Source organism: Triturus cristatus, chromosome 7 (assembly GCF_964204655.1).
Source record: "Triturus cristatus chromosome 7, aTriCri1.1, whole genome shotgun sequence".
NCBI lineage: Eukaryota > Metazoa > Chordata > Amphibia > Caudata > Salamandridae > Triturus > Triturus cristatus.
In genome coordinates this window covers 487,941,711-487,959,981 of record NC_140590.1, presented here as the reverse complement: position 1 = coordinate 487,959,981, position 18,271 = coordinate 487,941,711, and the positions used below count along the sequence as shown (strand labels likewise).

The 18,271-nt window shown below is 44.5% G+C and overlaps 1 protein-coding gene across 4 annotated transcripts in view; it reads right to left on the bottom strand.

The window, feature by feature from the left end:
• PIK3R6 (phosphoinositide-3-kinase regulatory subunit 6) overlaps positions 1 to 18,271 on the bottom strand; it is a 521,088-nt gene that overhangs the window by 162,382 nt on the left and 340,435 nt on the right. For all 4 annotated transcript variants that reach the window (XM_085616834.1, XM_085616836.1, XM_085616835.1 and 1 more), the window contains one exon: positions 11,193 to 11,571. In XM_085616834.1, the coding sequence (XP_085472960.1) occupies positions 11,193 to 11,571 (379 nt within the window). The remainder of the gene's footprint in view (positions 1 to 11,192; positions 11,572 to 18,271) is intronic.

Sequence of the window (18,271 nt, the reverse complement as noted above, 5' to 3'; positions counted from 1 at the left end):
ATACAGCATTCCCGTAGGGACTTCGGCTTCATCTGTTGACAGTCGCCGCATTGTTTGGAATCGTGGTGCACACCAAGGCACCACATGCAAATAAGGTGCGGGTCAGTGCCAGACATCCGATGCGCACAGGCCTCACAGGCTTTGAACCCGGAAGGCATTGCACACTGTTCCGGGACAACACCAACGGTGTCAAGAAGGCCCAAAACACGGCCAGGAACTGCTGGTTTCCAGGGTCCGCGTTGTGATGCGGAAAAGAAGAAAACTGATGTTGGCGCGCAGGGGCGAGGCATGTATGGCTCCGCTGACATCACTTCCATGGACGATGTCAGGGCGGAGCCGTACGGCACCGCCCCCCGGCACGCAGAGGTGCTGCTGAGCAAAATTTTCCGGACCAGTCTGCCGCCTGGGGATATTCTAAGTTAAGGAATCTGCGGCTAGACGTCTCTATCAGATACCCTCTGCAATATTCCGTACCATATTACACGGTGTGAACCAAGTAAAAAAGAATAAGCATTGGCTGGTCATTGATTTATTGAACTATACTGGATGTCTTAGTGGAGTCGGAGTCTCCACACTCACATGATCCTCCTTAGGAAGCCTTGGACTGGTGCCCTGCGGGTCAAGTGCCAAAGTATTGTACTTGGTGCTCAGTTTTGGGTTTAACGGTAAGGTTACACTTCTGCACACCAGTAGTAAATGGCTCGGATTGATACAGTCTGGGTCCAATAACTCTGACTGCTGAAATATCCTTCAAAAGGTGCCCACTAGGAGGGGAAGGAAGAGAGTGAGAGAGAGAGACACAAAGAGAAAGACAGACAGAGACAGCGAGAGACGGTTTGTTTGTGGGTTCAGGACCACAAACTTAGCAAGGTCATTTTGACCGGACAGGATAGGCTGTGTGGATTCTGCTATGAGGAGAGAAAATGGTTCATATTAGTGTAATGCTTGAAGATTTCTTTTTCAACTCTGCACTGATTCTTGAAAATTACTGAGAGGTTGCTCTCCTCACAAGATCGGGTTCCAAAGAAGTCCTGAGGAACTTCAATGCATATAATTTTTTATTTCTTATTATTAACTTTTTTTCCAGTAGAAGAACCCCATAGTTGATTTTCAAACACAAAAACTCTTACATAAGTATAAACAGCATGGTACAAAAGTCACATCTGCAGGTTTGCAAAGGATATACATTGCCCATTGAGCCTTCTATAAAAAAGACATACAAATGGGGAAAAAGTAATATCAAAAGCAAACAGTCATATTTATCAAAGCTGATATATGGAAAAGCTTATTAGAAGAGGGAGGCCCGGTCATGTATTCGAACAAAAAAGAAAAGAAAAACACTTACCTTTTCCCCGCTGCTGACTAACCGTTGCTGTTTCTCTTCCTGGCAGTCCCGGAACCAGGAAGCACCCAGGGTCCCTTAAGACAATCCCAAAACTGCACTGCAGCGCCATGGTTCGGCACTTAGACTGGAATGGGAGCCTGGGCATGTTCCTCACCAGGGTGTGTGTGTTACAGCCTGGTGAGGAACATGCAAAGTGCACATGACTGTTTGGCCGGCCCAAGACGGCAAATCAGTCATGCGCAACTAGGGCCTCATTAGGATGTCAGGCAGACTTATGTCTGCCCAACACCGTTGCGGTCTTGGGACCAACTGATATCCGGTCGGTGGTCCTGACACCGCGATTACATTTAGACCCCACATGGTGTGGTCGCATACTCTCATTTGTCTATGGGCCGCAGCATAAGCTCCCATAGACAAATGGAAGTTTGTGCAAATCCCTGCACTGTGTGACACGCACAACCGGAGGGTGAAGGGGCCCTGCTAGGGGCCCTCAATGTCCCTTTCCGACAGGCTTTCCATGTCAAAAACCTTTCGGAAACCAACATCGTAATCGCTATGGCGAAAACGCCATCCATATGGATTACGACTGGAATCCAGATGGAATGACTGGCTGGTTTCACTTTCGATCGCCTGCATCGTAATGGGGTGGTCGAAACTGAAACTGCGATGAGACTTGGAGGCTTTCCGACTCTCATCGTAATGAGGGCCCTAGTGTCTGCACACAACTCCTCCCTCTGTGCCACCAGACCTACCCCTCCCTAACCCAGCTCAGTAGCAAAGAAAAATAAAATGTTAACTAAGTTATTATCATTTTATTTTAAAAAACATTCTGCTCTGAGAGCAGTGGGGTGATGCTCCTTCGCCTTAGCGGAGGAGCTGCCCCTTCACACAGTACTTTTAACTAACGGTGAGTAGACGACAAGTTCTATCTTAAACCACCTAGAGGACTTCAGGCTTTCTTGTTGTGCTCCCTCAGTGCAATGGGAGGCTGGTATGACCATTTTTCACAAGGCTATTTCCACTATGGCCTTGGTTATCAGTGAGGAAACTTTTCAGAATCTATGAGGGAATATACCACGGTCTCAGAGATTAAAATGGGACTTGCCAGTAAGCAAAGATCACAAGCCGCTTTTAGTCCACTCTAAAGAAAGAAGATGAAATGCAGATGAACAAAAGCAGGCATTTTACTTCCTACCATTTTCACAGCTTACAGTAACAAAAGCTGAAAAGAATGAATAAACAATCTAAATATCACCGCAAGCTCATCTATATTAAATGCTGCAAGACGTTTTTTATTGAAGTCTTATAAAGAAATAAAAGTGTAAAACACTGAAATGAGCAAATTGAAGTTCAGATTGTGATCAATTCTGTGTGAATTTTTGTTCTGAGTGAATAGTGCACACCACATTCAAGTCTGTGAACTTGTTATATTTTGCTAATTAATAGCATGTGTTGACAGCACATGCAGCGGGGTAGCACCATTTGATTACATTTGAAAAGATTTCATTGGAGCAGGATTAGCAGTAGGAAACAGAAGGAGTGCACCTCCCAACCTTAAAAAAACTCATCATTGAGAGCTGTCAAACCTAGGAGGTAGCACCCATCAAAATGTCGTTTGAATCAATATCAAATATTACCGAAAACAAGGCAACAAACTTAGTTTACACAACGGATCAAGCTTCAGATATCTATGCCTTAATACAGGAAGTCAAACTCACGGATAGACATGGAGGCTCAATCTCCACCAACACAAACAACTCAAATATCTGACCAGACGCCAACTTAATCAAAGACTACACGCATTTACTCTGGTGCAATACCACAAAGTAAAATGCATACCAAGGGGACTGAGATTGTTGATAAAACCAATGTTGTTCAGATTCCACATGGACACCGTATTCATGGAGAAGTGGTACTCAATTTTGAATAAATATTCACTTGATTTTATATTACTACTTATAGAAGAACAATACGCGAGCTTGAAGAAGAGATACACAATCTTAAGAGTGAGCTGGAGTTGAGGTTGGAAAATGACACATGGAAGATCGACTTGGAAGGACTCAATCAGAAACTGGATAAATACAGTAAAGAGGGTAAACTGAGAAAATACAAAAGGGATACCATTGACTACAAGTTAAATGAGGTATATACCTGGGCTGATATTTATGCACGGAGGCGGTTTGACCAAAAGAGGACCTCAACATCATCTGAAGAGAGCTTAGCAACAGAAAAGGACACAGCAACCAATAGGGAACCGATAAGATCTGGAACGATTGAAGTGGGACAACCTGGACCAACCACTGAGTGAGGGGAAACAGCACAACCTCACACATCTAGATCTTTTTTGTCACAGGCTCCAGATCGAGGACAACCACCATCGCAAAGTGGACGAGGGCCAGCAGGAACAACCACAAGATCAGGCGAGGACAAGGAAAAAGGAGGAAAATCACTACGCAGCGGCAAAAACATAACCTAATAATGAACATCTCCTCCACTAAAATGACGCATCAGCAAATCAATGTCCTAAGTAGGGCATGTCCTTTGTGCCTACTAACTATACCAACAAATTGGAAACTGAAGCTACACTCTTCAGGTTCATGCGCACCTTATGTTTAAAACATTTTTTCAACAATATCATAATGGATGTACATGGACAGGACGATGCAGATTCAACACCATTCAAACCTAGGAGTACTTTCCAAGCTCCCATATCACATAAGATGCTAGACACGTTTGAGAGCATGGTAAAAAAAGATAAAGAAATTGAGCTACAGGACCAATAGAGGACAAAATCTGACTGAGCATGACAAGAAAGCCATTAGATCTAAAGCCAACAATTCCAGTCTAACACTACAACCTGCAGACAAAGGCGAATCCCTAGTAGTCATGGACACATCCTACTATCATTGCAAAGTCAACCAACATGTGACGGATGAAGGCACATACATGCAATTGGATTGTGATCCCGCAGCATAACTTATGGGGATCCTTTGTAAAATCTTACAGAGAGCGGAGAGTATGAGATGGATTGATGACAAAACCAGACAATATCCAACAACGAGCAACCCTCGTAGACCGAAACTGTACATGATTCCTAAAATCCACAAAGACCCTAGGAACCCCCCTTTCCGACCCATTGTGTCAGGATGCGGATCACTATTTGACCCTTTGGGCAGGTACTTTGATTATTTCTTCCAAAAATGTGTACAAGATTGGTGTTCCTACATCAAAGATACAACCGATTTCTTACAGAAACTCCAAAACATAGACCATTTGGTACAGGACCACAGGTTATTAGGTACAATTGACGTCACAGCGTTATACACATCTATCCCCCATGAAGCTGGATTGAAGGCAGTGGAGTGGGCACTGTTGAGAGCTCAGAACATTAAAGCAGACAAGTTATTTGTACTGGAGTTGTTGCATTTCTGCTTGAATCACAGTTACTTTTTATGGCAAGATAACTTTTATGCGCTACTCACAGGAACATCCATGGGATTTTCGGAAGCACCTGCATATGCTAACATCTTCATGGCTCAGTTTGAAGAACAGCAGATCATGAACAACACCAGATGGCAAGAAGGAATGGCCTTTTATTGCAGGTTCATTGACGAAATTTTTGTGATTTGGACTAGACCAAGAGATGAACTGGAGAACTTAATACAGACCCTGAACACGGAACCCGAGGATACAATTCATACACAACATTGATGACAAACAAATCAACTACTTGGACGTATTAATCCTGAAGCAAACAACAGCGCAAGGTCTCCAAACACAGGTTTACACAAAGTCCACTGATAGAAATAATTCACTATTATTCACAAGTTTTCATCCAAGGAGCCTCATACATAATTTACCATTCTCACATTTTCTGAGAACTAAGATGATATGTTTGGATCAAGCAGTGGCAACACTCAAAATCACAAACAGAGATACATTAAAAGGGGCTACTCGGAAGAGATACTGCAGGAATGTATTACCAGGGTGAACAAAAAAGACAGAATGGCATTACTCCCCAAATCTAGTACTCCACTATCTATCAACCCATGGAGTCTAAAGATACCGCAGGTTAGAAGTGCTCTCACCGACGGTGTTGCTCATTACTTCATCGAAAACACACACTCAGTTCAATCCAGTAGTACACTATAAGGGATTTTGGGGCAGTAATTAAGGGTCAGGCACTCTCGTTGATGGCGGGAATCAAGAAGGAATGGACGGCCAGACTTGTAAGCCTAGAACAAGAGATAAGAGACTTGTAGGACGAGATGGCAGCAAATGACGATGAGCAACTCACCCATTTACTGAGTATTAAGCGCTTAGATTACCGCCAGTTAGCGGTGGACGCAGCCATGGCTAAACGCAAGGCAATTGCTCACAGAATATACGAATTGGGTGACTCCACTGGTAAGATGCTAGCATGGCTGGAGAGACGCGAGATGGCTCAGAGATGGTTGCCCCTTATAGAGACGGACGGAGGGGACTTGGTGACAGACCCGCAACACATAGCCTTGGCCTTCGCCTCCCACTATGCCTCCATATACTCCTCTACTACTCACACCACTCTGCAAGACTCATGAGACCTTCTAGCCACTATTCCAGTGGAGGTCCTTACACCAGATGACCGTGACTCCCTAGAGGGGGAACTAACCGAGGAGAAACTTGCGTCTGCCATCAGTGGCATAAAATCGGGCAAGGCGATGGGCCCCATTGGGCTGCCAGTAGAATTTTTTAAGTTAGTATCATCCAAGATAACACCCGCATTATACGCCATGTATGTAGAAAGCTATCATTAGGGCTCCATACCAAGGGAATTAATGCTGGCTTCTATTGTTGTTATACACAAACCGGGCAAATCAGTCACAAGATGTGAGTCGTATCGTCCCATCTTGTTGTTGACTGCCGAGGTTAACATTCTGGCCAAGGTTTTGGCCAACTGTCTTCTACCAGTCAGGATTCATGCCTGGCCGTAACACGGCCCTCAACCTTCGACGACTACACAGAGTGCTGGGGAGAACTAACACCGTCCAGAAGGATGTGGCACTGTTATCACTGGATGCGAAAATGGCATTCAACACCATCGAATGGCCCTATTTATTTGCCCTCTTTGAACGCTTGGGGATTGGCCCTCAATTTATACAGTGTGTTCGGCTGTTGTATACAGATCACACAGCGCAGGTGGTCGTAAACCAGCATACCTCTCACAGTTTTTGCCTAGGGAGAAGGACTCGACAGGGTTGCACCCTTTTGCCACTTATTTTCGCTCTAGTGCTGGAACCGTTGGCAAACCTGGATCTGGGGTGACCCTATGATTAGGGGCCTGAAGTGGACAGATCAGCATGAGGACAGAATCTTCCTCTATGCAGATGATGTCTTGCTGTATGTAGCAGCCCCTATGTTTTCTATCCATTGAATCCTACACATCTTTGCAATTTTTAGTGTCCATTCTGGCTATACCATCAATTGGACGAAGTCTGTCTTGTTCATGCTGCGGGGCTCGATACCACGGATGCCTAAAGACACTCCCATTACAGTGGCCGCTGAGGGCTTTCACTATCTTGGCATTTTTATTACACCCATCCTGACCCATTTTTATGATACTAACCTCCAGCCCCCACTGGTCAGACTTCCGACAGATGTAATTCACTGGCGGACATTACCCCTCATTCTACTAGGCAGAGTGGCGCTGTTTAAGATGCTCGCCCTCCCTCGTTTTTTGTATGTATTACACAACACTCCTCACAGAGTCCTCAACGCCTACTTTGTCAGTGTGGAGAGTGAGGTCTGAACTCTTTTATGGGACGGGAAGTGCCCACGCATAACGACTCACAAGCTCACCAGAAGGTGGTATGATGGGGGGATTGCATTGCCTGACTTAAGACAATATTACTGGGCCTCCCAGCTTGCAGTGGTAAATGAATGGGCTTTTGTCCCTCCGCTGGAGCCGGCATTTCGTACGGACAGATGGGTGTTGTCTAAGGGAGGTTACCAGCGTGCACTATATTCCAATCCCAGGAGATTACTCCTCATGGGCCCCACCGCCCACACAGTGACCCTCTGGCATATTGTAACTAAGAAACTGGGTTGGCACAACAAAATCACACTGCTCACTCCCCTGTGGGAATCCAAACAGCTTGGCATACTAAGTAGGTGCCCGGGGTTCGACAAATGGCACTTGATTGGACTTTCTTCAGTGGGGGACCTCTGGAAGCGAAATGCTATGGTCTCATTCGCTGATCTCCAAAAAGAATACCAACTGGCCGGGTCCTAGACATTTCGTTACCTTCAGATCCGCCATGCACTCACTTCTGTTGTAACCAGTGGTGAGATTCTGCCCAAGGCCTCCCCTCTGGAGGACAGACTTTTAACAGGCCCCCTGACAAGTAAGGCGATCTCGCTCACTTACCGCAAACTACTGTACAATACACCTGATCCACTGATTCGACTCCGTCAACTGTGGGAAACGGACCTTGGTTACTTAGAGGACGATGACTGGCAGGAGGCCCTTCCCCCCCCCCACCCCCCCCAGGAGGTTGCCATCCCCATGCGCCTTCGACTTGTCCAGCTTAAAATTATACATAGAACTTACCTAGCTGCACACATACTGGTTAGGATGGGCCATCAACCAGATTATAAGCTGCTTCAGGGGGTGTGCCTCTGAAGGTACCTTTTTTCATATAATCTGGGAGTGCCCGCAGTTACAGCCTTACTGGGAGAAAATTGTCTCTGTCCTGGTGAGGGTGAGTGGGAAAGCTATTACTATCTCCCCACGGCTTTATTTACTGAATGTATGGGAAGCCACGGACTTGACTCAAACCGAACGTACAAGGGCGTCTCTGGGATTTGCTCTGGCTAAAAGAACTATAGCCCAGGGGTGGGGGGACCGGAGTTCTACAGAAACACTTGAAATGGGCCAGGGATATGGACACTGCCATGATTGCGGAGAAGGACGTGTTTAAACATAGAGGTTGTCCCGCGAAATAGGATCATAAATGGGCAAAGTGGAATATATCCCGTGGTGAAATTTGTACCTCTCCCTCAGTTGAATTGCGTAAGAATTCTCATTGATATTGATGCTCGTCCTGTCTAGTCTTATATTGCACTGCGATATAATCAGATACAGATGCCCTTTCTTTGCTATGTTACTACTATGTGGATTTGTGACCCGTCATTGCACCATCACAATTGTTTAATAAAATGAAAATGTAAAAAATAAAAAATCTAATACTCCCAAAAAAAAGATGCAATAGTGTTTGTATCTAAATACTCTACATGCTCAAGAGCTATCAAACGGATAATTAACAGTTGGGAACTTCTTGAGAATGAACCCGATTTCAACAACATATTCAGTGAAAAACCATTACACGCCTACACAAGAGGCAAGAACTTCCAAGAACTCCTAACTAAACCAGACTAAATTCCTAAACTAGGCGCTCATAAGGGAACAACCAAGTGTTTAAGCTGTCATCATGGGCAACAACCTGACACACCCCATCTAAGGGAGAAATATTCAATTAAGGCACACATCAGATTGCAACAGCTGCAATGTTATATATTGCATTAAATGCCCATGCGGCACAGCATATGTTGGCAAAACAGAACGTAAAGTCAAAGTAAGGCTTACCGAACACAAGAGCACCATACGGACCCAAACTAAGACTTCCACCTTAGCAGTGCACTGGCAGGAAGATAACCATTCCATCTCGCAATTACGATTTCAAATAATTGAGACTGTCAAATTGATACATGGAATCAACAACAGTAAAAGACTGTTACAATGTGAGATTTACTGGATCAACCGATTAGAAACATTTTTACTAAAAGGATTGAATGATAGGATAGATATGAGCGGTTTCATCTAAATTTCTCTCCCTTTCCTCAGCTTTAATATTATCTAAATCAGTTGAATACAAAACATCATTCTATATCAGATTTATCGTACGACCAGACACACAGTACATCCATCACAAGCCATACACTTGAGTCATACATTGACCAGTATGATCAAACACTGATGAGGGGCACTGTATTCTCACAATTTTAAATTTCCAGATCAACATAGTTTTTGGAGCATTATTCAAGGCAGTTTTTTTAGCATTAAGTAAGGTATCAGTTTATGGTTGGGCAGCACTCAAGTAGAACATACTGAGCTGACCATTTGTCAGGTAGAGGGATACATTTTTTTCAGCTAAAGCCTGGATGTCTTCGGCGGGTTATCTCTAAGAGTGAACACTGTTTAGCAAGACTCAAGGATCTTTGTTAGTTTGGGACTCAGGATGATCGCATCCTCTGTGGGGACCAATATTGGTGGACTAGCAGTTAGGTACAACCGCGATGGTCTTTGTAGATCGGGAGAGGACGATTTTTCAACATGAACGCGGACTAGGCTATATGTGATAATATTAGAATTCATTTCAGGCAATGGATTTTTCAGTATTCTACCAGTTCACTTAGCGTTTTCAGAAGGAAGATTTTTTATTTTTGCTCTCCACTTTCAACTGTGTGCTTGAGCTAAGGTTCTCTTTTATAGGGCCAGTTACCAGTATATGCGCATTCCAAGATGGCGGGCTTTGTTTTTGAGGACGAGTACGTATTGTCGTTTGTAGTCCTTCATTAGTGTTTACACCGTGCGCATTGCAGCGGGTTTTTCCTTCTAGTAGCAGTGTGTGGAGTCAGCTCACGATCACCATAATAGAGGCTAGGGAAGCGCCGATATCACACATACTGGTAAGTGGATTCACCAGTATGGGACTGATGGATGGATTTTTCTCACATCTTGCAGCATTTAATATAGATGAGCTTGCGGTGACATTGAGATTGATTATTCATTCTTTTCTGAAGACTTTTATTGGCCCATGAACAGGTTACCTTGTTTGAAATAGTACTACATATTGGAGGTAAGCGAGTTCGTATGTATTTTACTTTGGAAGGGCTCTGTTTCAGCATTTAACAGATTGGTTACCACAGTTTGAGCAATGGCACGTTTCTTTCTACCGCATTTTTTCACAGACTGGTAGAGATTTATCAAACTTACCAGGATTATGGATCCCCTATTGTACGTTTTGATTCAAGGTAGGAAAGGACCTGTCACGTAGTTCTTCTTCCAGTTTAAAAGTGACACACATTCGGTGGTTTAGTAATCGGGTGTTCTAAACATAGACACTAAGGCATGGAAGGTATAGCGCATGAATAACTCAAACATCACTGTTAGCAAATACACCTACAGATGTGAGTTGATCAGGAATAGAATGCACAATGAAGTGGCATAAATACTTGCATTGGTACATTAAAATCCACAGTTCATGAAGGTTTGTTGGTTGTAAATGATACTCCTTGTATTAGATTATTGTTTAAAATATTGGCATTTCATTTGGGTTTCAGATATGCTCCTGAAGAGGGGACCTTGCAGTCCCAAAATGCATTGGGCATGAAAATGAACAGACAATGATTTTCGTTGATAAAAAGGCATTGGTGTATAATTTTGTATCAAAGCAAACCTTATTGAAAAATGATTGTTGTAAGCAATGAGCAACTGGTACTAGTGGTATGGTACCATATGTAATGAGCTGAATATATATTATAAATAAATAAATGTGTAAAACACTGAAATGAGCAAATTGAAGTTCAGGTTGTGATCAATTCAGTTTGAATTTTAGTTCTGAATGAACAGTGCACACCGCATTCAAGTCTGAACTTGTTACATTTCACATGCTTATTCAAGCCCAGATACAATATACAGTATAATGCTCTGGACATATATAAGTAGCTGTAGACATTGCAAATGTACCAGAGCATCTGGAACAACAGGTTATTCAACATAAAATAAGGTCATAAAATGTTGTGTTACCTCAGAGCATAGTATTCTTTGGCCATTCTTCCTAAAGCTCTGTCATCTCCTAGTATCACGACACGGGCGGTGGGCCGTTTCTGCAGATTTGGGGTGGTCGCTGTTGCTTCGCCAGACATCCTGTGCATAGTTCCTGTTTGCTTCCCAGGGTGCACTTTGGTGATGGTGTGCATGAAAGCCATGGAATCAAAATTTGGGTCATTCCTTTTAATGCATGGCCTCCTCTGCAGGCCCGATGGTACCTTCTCCTCACAAACGGGCAAGTCCTTTTCAATTCCACTGTCATTCGACAATACTGATGCCCTGTTTGGATTAAGGTCCGGCCCCTCGTCATCTGTAATTTGTGACTGGGATTTAGAGAAAGTCACAAGTTGTTTACCTATATTGAAATTCAAGGAAAAATAGCATATACTTTAGGATTAATTGTTTTTTTCAAATCATTTGCTGGAATTTTCTATTTAGACTGGAGCTCATACTCCTCGATTATAAATAAATATAATCTTTAAAGAATAGGTGCATACCTTCTTTTATTACCTACGTGCAGCAGCATGCTGCTGGTACTAATCCACCCAAATGGGTTAAAAAGGGAATTTGGAAGGTTATATGCTACAATGACATTTGAGACAACATGGTCCTTTCCTTCAAAATGATGTGTTGTAGGAGAGACACTCTAATTGGCAGTCAATATGGCCCCTGAAATCGAGTTGCATATTGGATGTTGTTCACCCTGCCATGGACAGAGAATGATTTCCACAAGGATGAAGTCTGATTTATACTATGCACTATTCTTTGCATCTACTTGATGCAGGGTACCTCTCAGAGGAAAACTATGAAAAAGACCCTCACCACAGAGACCCCAGTCCTTCTAAAGTGCTTGAATGCAACATCTTTCAATAAAGTGCTTGGGAATGTGCAGGCCACAAGGGAATAAAGGAGAGGAAATCACTACTTTTCAAGTTTATCAATACTGATGCAAAGAAAAGAGGAGCCTGCAGGGAGCCAGTGGTGTTTTAAACCGAGGGTGGTTGATTAGGGGACATTTGGAACAATCAATGAGGAAGGGAAACACCAAATCCAGCAAATGAACCCCATGCTTTAACCCGCTGGGCTACAGTAATAGTCAAAGAGGTATTTAGGAGAAGGGCGACAAGCTGTCAGTGAAGAGCTGTGACCTAATTAAATGTGAATACTTTGTGATAGATTTGTTTGAAAGATTTTGTGGGATGCAATTAGAGAGGAAGGAGGGCCTAAAGGTTCGTTCACAACTATCTATAAAGTGCCTGGTAACATCTCTAGCTTGGTTTACTCACCTTTCTTTCCTCCTTGAATAGGAATAGAAAAGAGTTTCTGAGTCAGTGTATAATGGAAATCCATACATTATGCAGCACTTTAGAATGTTTCCATTAGACGTCTTTGTATAGTGTTCAGAGAAATTTGTTGATATAGTTGGTTGTTGGAACTGTATACTTTTTTTTTTTTAGCTTTGAATAAACATATTGAAATAAAAAAGCACATTCACCCCCTAAGATCGAAGCTCTTTCTTGAGTACCTGGGTTTACAACAAAGCATGCACCACCAGCATGGAGATTATGTCGGTTAAAATGGTTGGTTGCATGTCGATATACATATTCAATTTAAACAAAAGGTTAAATGAAAGCTATAGTTAGATGAAAATGTCAGTTAAAACATACTATTTAAAATGAATAAAACTACTGAAATTCAGCAGTTCTCTCAAGTAACTCTAACTCGTGCCCGAAAGTAACTGTAACTCACGTTCCTGCCATGCGCAGTGTTGCCATCTGTGATCTCCTTTCAGATGTTGCAGTGATGTTATCATTGATGTCATTGAACTTATCATGAGTGATGTAATATGAGAAGAAATTAGCAGTGCATGGTGAGGGCACAAGTAATAGTTACTTTAGGGGACGAGTAATAGTAACTTTAATAATTATAACTAGTGAATTTCAGTGGTTTTGTTTGTTCAAAACGGTATGTTTTAACTGACATTTTCACCCAACTATAACATCCCTTCATTCCTTGTTTTTTTCAGTGAATTTCTGATTATTATTTTTTTTTACACAAAGTAATATTTTATAGCCATACGTAACACCAACCACAAGCCGTACATGGCCTGTGACTGTGTGTGGTTGGCTGCAGGGTCTGGCTTCAGGCTAGGCCCTGCAGTCAACCCTTTATTAGTAACCAACTCCTCTGCTGCATACTAGTTGAGTGCAGTGGTGGATTAGCTGCAGGGCTTGGTGCAGGGCCTGGTGCCCAAAACCCTGCAGGCTGGAGCACATGGCTAAATTTAAAGAGTGAACCACCTTGACGTCTAAAGTGGTTATGGTGCTTTTATTTTCACCATACCGATGATGCAGGACTAACGAAGCGAGTGAGAGATGTTGGAATACAACTTTTAAGACGCAGCAGCTGGTAAAGAAAAGTCGGCAATAATGAAACTCCTCTCGACCCGCCGCAGCGATTTTGCATAAATCGTTAAGCCCAATCTCACCTGTTCGAGATAGCAGCAATTACCAAACACGAGCTGATCAGTTCCAAATGTTCCCAACCCAGGGTCACAAGTAAACACATGTTGAAAACTCATCGCTCCATTCAAATGTGAGATGATTTATTACCTCTGAACGCACATGATTTCATTTATGAGAAAGAAATTTTCAAACCCATGCATCTAGACGGTTTTATCCACTCACCACTTCTGAAAAGAATCTTGTTGTCAAGCGGTATCTGTATACGACCACGTCCTGTCGAGAACCCTGAATTTGAAACAGGTTCAGAAATGCGTTGACGACACCATTCAGCTAGTATTAGCCACACAAAATGTGTGAAATTGTATTTTACACATACAGGACATTTTGCCTGCTGTAATTGTTGTGTGGTCTAGTTGAAATTGGCATGTTGCATTGCTCAAAAACGTAATAACCGGGGCGTGGCCGGGTAAGATGGCCGATTGGACGTAGCCCGTCTCGGCTCCCGGTCCGCGCGTGCTCTTGGTGCTTGGAAGTGCGGCTACAGGCACCTAGAGGCGCCACAAACAGAGCCTTCGGCGTGGGAAGATGTGAGGTACCCACGGAGGTCTTTGTTATATCTTGGCCGCTGTGTGAAGTATCCTATTTTGCATCACTGCCGCGGAGAGGGGACGCGCCGCACCGCACGCAAAATGGCGGCGCGACTTTCGCGGTAACGAGATCTTTCAGCGGCAGCACGGACACAAGGGCTCATGCTAGGATCTCCTCATCACCTAAGGTAGCGTCTGCTTATGGGTCACTAACGTTGCAAAAGCACCCTTCTAAAAACGGCCGAGTGCTGCCTTCCCTACCTCTGCCTGATCTCAAGATGGCGGCCGCGTCTTGTCAAATGGCGGCGACCTTCAATCTCTCCGTCCGGTGCCCTGGGGACGTTAGCAGTTCATACGACGAGGGGCTCACTTCATTTGCTTCATTTAATGCTTAGCACTTCCATTCCTATACGCTCTGTGAGGATGCCATGTGCTTCTGATGTCCAGATGGTATAATCGCTACCACTAGTTGCTGCAGTACTGATATCCTGCTCCTGCTCCTTTCCCTGCGGGTGAGACCCCACGGCGCGCACTCACCAAGATGGCGGGAGTGCAGGTCGCTGTCTCTAGAAGCCATGATCGGATGTCTCGCTCCCCCTGCTGAAGCCACTTTGTCCTGGGGCAGTTTCAGATGGAACAGCGGCTCTTCAGGGGGCTTGGTATTCTCTTGAACGCTGGACACACTTGAGTTCACACTTGACTTCACGGCCGCAAGCGGAGGCAGTGCCCTCCCCTCAGCTCTGGTTGACTTGGGAACATAACTCACGTGGAAAATTCTACGCGGGCCTTGAGGCGCAAACCCTTTGCAGCACATTCATTACTGCTTCAGACGCCACCTCATGACGCTCCTCGGCCGATTTACTGTTTACCCTATTCCTGATCTGCGTGCACATCTCTGAAGGTCTCAGCCTTATGCCGCCTAAGAAATCAACTAGCAAACCACAGAATAAGCTCTCTGATTTCTTTTCCTCTACAGAAAAGCGCTCTATGTTGCATGGCGACGCTGGTGCGACAGCAATGGCCCTCACAAAGACCGATCTTCTGGCCATGTTTAAAGAATTTAAGTCTGAACTTCGTAGTGACATTAGCCAAAATATCAAATCCTCTATAGATCAACTACGGTCTGACCTGACAGACCACCTGTCCTCCCTACACCAAGATGTTGATTCCGTGGGCACCAGAATCCTTGACCTCGAAACCCAACATCAGGAGCAAGAACAACTCTCTACTGAGCTCCGAGAAGATGTGCACTCACTCAAAGACCAGCTACAACAAGCGCAACTCAAGGCGGAAGACCTCGAGAACAGAGCTCTGAGGGAGAACCTACGCATAAGAGACCTGGAGGAGGGCGCTGAGGGTCCTGATCTGGAGGCCTTCCTGGTGGGTCTGTTCTCGAAGATCCTATCCCCACAGTCTCTCAAAATAAAATTGGATAGAGCTCTTTGAGTGGGAACTCTGCAACGCGGCGAGAAGACGAGGCCACGCGACATCCTAGCAAAATTTCACTCCTTTAAAGTCAAGGAAGCAGTTCTCCAGGTCGCTAGGACAAAAGACTCCATCTCATTTCAGGACCATTCTTGCACCATTTACCAGGATGTATCGCCGTCCACTCTTGCACGAAGACAACTACTCAGGCCCATCACCACTAAATTGTGTGATGACAAAATCAGGTATAGATGGACCTATCCATTCGGGCTCTCCTTTGACTATAAGTATAAACGGCGCACATCACCGACCTACAGGAAGGTATAGATCTGCTGGACCTTCCCTCGGAAGAGGATACTGCAGTACAAGGGAACAATCATGAATCCTCCCAAGGCCCTACATCGGCTTCAGCGTGGACTGTTGGATCGCGCAGGGGGCGGCGGTAGCCCCTACCAATCTACTCTACAGATTGCACTTTCACAGCTTTTATGTAATGACTAAACTACTCGCCGTCTCTGGTAGCATCTAGAGACACACACCTGGAGCCGGCTCCGATTCAGAATGCCACGCCGACTCTGAATTCAAGCCCACCTGCTGCCCCTGCTGATCCAGCTGCGGTCACATGCTTGTGTCGGAGATGTTCATGGACATTGAAGACTTTATACGTAAGACCAATGTTGCTTCCTTTTTTCTACCAGCTCATTATAGCTGACAAGAGGGACTAGTAATGAGTGTAGGTATGATTTGGATTTCAGACTGTTGCTCTAAATGTTATTTACGCATGCAAGAAATTGGCTGGTGCGTTTGTTTAGGCCTGGACTTATACTTAAGGTATCCTTCCGGAGCTTTTCAATAAGCCTCACAAATAAGCCCTCGATTCTGCTTTGCACCTCGGCGGGCGTGGACGGGGTCCTCGGACTGGTTGTCCCCCCTGGTTCCCCTTGGATCTTTCCAACCCCACGAGGGGACCAACAGTAATGTTTGTATTGTTTACTTGGTTAGGTTTATTTTCTTTTGTTCAGGGTTTCTAGGGTGGGTATGGGAGGGCTGTGGTGGCGGCTTTCTAACACGTGTTTGAGAGGATGTAGGACTACTGGGACAATGCAGCTGCTTTGGACGAGTATTGAAAGCTTTCAGAAGAAGGGTTCGGAAACGAAGATATTGAGGGGCAGGTGGGAGAGTGGGTGGACTGTAGTATTTTGTATCTGACATAATGCCGATCACTGTTGGAACCTGGAATGTTAAAGGGCTTAACTCCCCTCAAAAACGCCATAAAATATGGGAATACATTGTCGATCACCACCTTTGACATCGTGGCGTTACAGGAGACACATCTAGCCAGAGCTGAAGACACACGCCTTAAGCACAAACATTTTCCTCTAATATATAGGTCCTCAGCGCACATGAAACATAGAGGGGTGGCCATCATGTTTCACTCTTCCATACAATTTCAGCCATTGGGAATCCAGAGTGACAGGGAAGGTTGGTGGATTATGATTAAAGGGCGTTTAAGAGGGAAAATATGCACCTTCGCAGTGGTGTACGCCCCCAATACTGAGCAGACGACCTTTTTGCACACGTTTGGGGAAACTGACAGACTTTGTAGAAGGGCCATTAATCCTTATGGGTGATTTCAATTTGATTTGGCAGAAGGACCTGGACAGTATGCACACACAGCGCTCAGACACAGGCTCTTTTTCAATGGGCGCACAACAACAATACATGACTTAGGCCTCCAGAACGCCTGGCGCACTCTCTTCCCGCAGTCGCGAGATTACACCTTTTACTCACACGTCCACCGTACTTACTCACGGCTCGATTATATCTTTCTTAGCCAGTCCCTACAGGGTACCTTACAGAATGCCAAGATCTTCCCCCTTGCAGTGACCGACCATAGCTTGCTGGCTATTAGCCTCACATGGTATGGGAACACCCCATCCCCCTTCAGGTGGTACTTTCCCCCATCGTTGCTCCGAGATAGAGATTCCTGTACTAAACTGAGAGAAGCTATCACTGCCTTTTTCGCGACTAACAGCCCAGAGGACACTTCGGAGCTTAACACCTGGGATGCCTTTAAGGCTGTCATTAGGGGGGGAATGTATTGCCCTCAATGCGACATTGAACAGACAAAGAGCTAAAGCGAGAGAACAATTGGAAAATGAATTGAGGACTATTGAACGTGCACATAAACTCAACCCCACAAGGCAAACTTTACACAACCTCACAGCACTCAGAGGCAAACTCAGGGCTATATATATATATATAACAATAGGGCGGAATTTACACTCCTCAAGCTACAACATCTATCATACACCCAGGGCAATACAATTGGTAAACATCTAGCCAGGCAATTGAGAGATAAGCGAGAGAGAGAATATATTGGTGGCATTAAGGGACCAGCAGGGGAAGTCACATATAAAGAAAGAAAAAGCTGAACTCTTTGGTTCTTTCTATAAAAACCTTTATACTGGGTACACCTTAGACCCAAACGCCCAATTGGACTATCTCCAGACATTGCCCCGTCCCCAGGTGTCGGACGAATGGAATGCCTTACTCACAGCTCCTATCACGGAAGCCG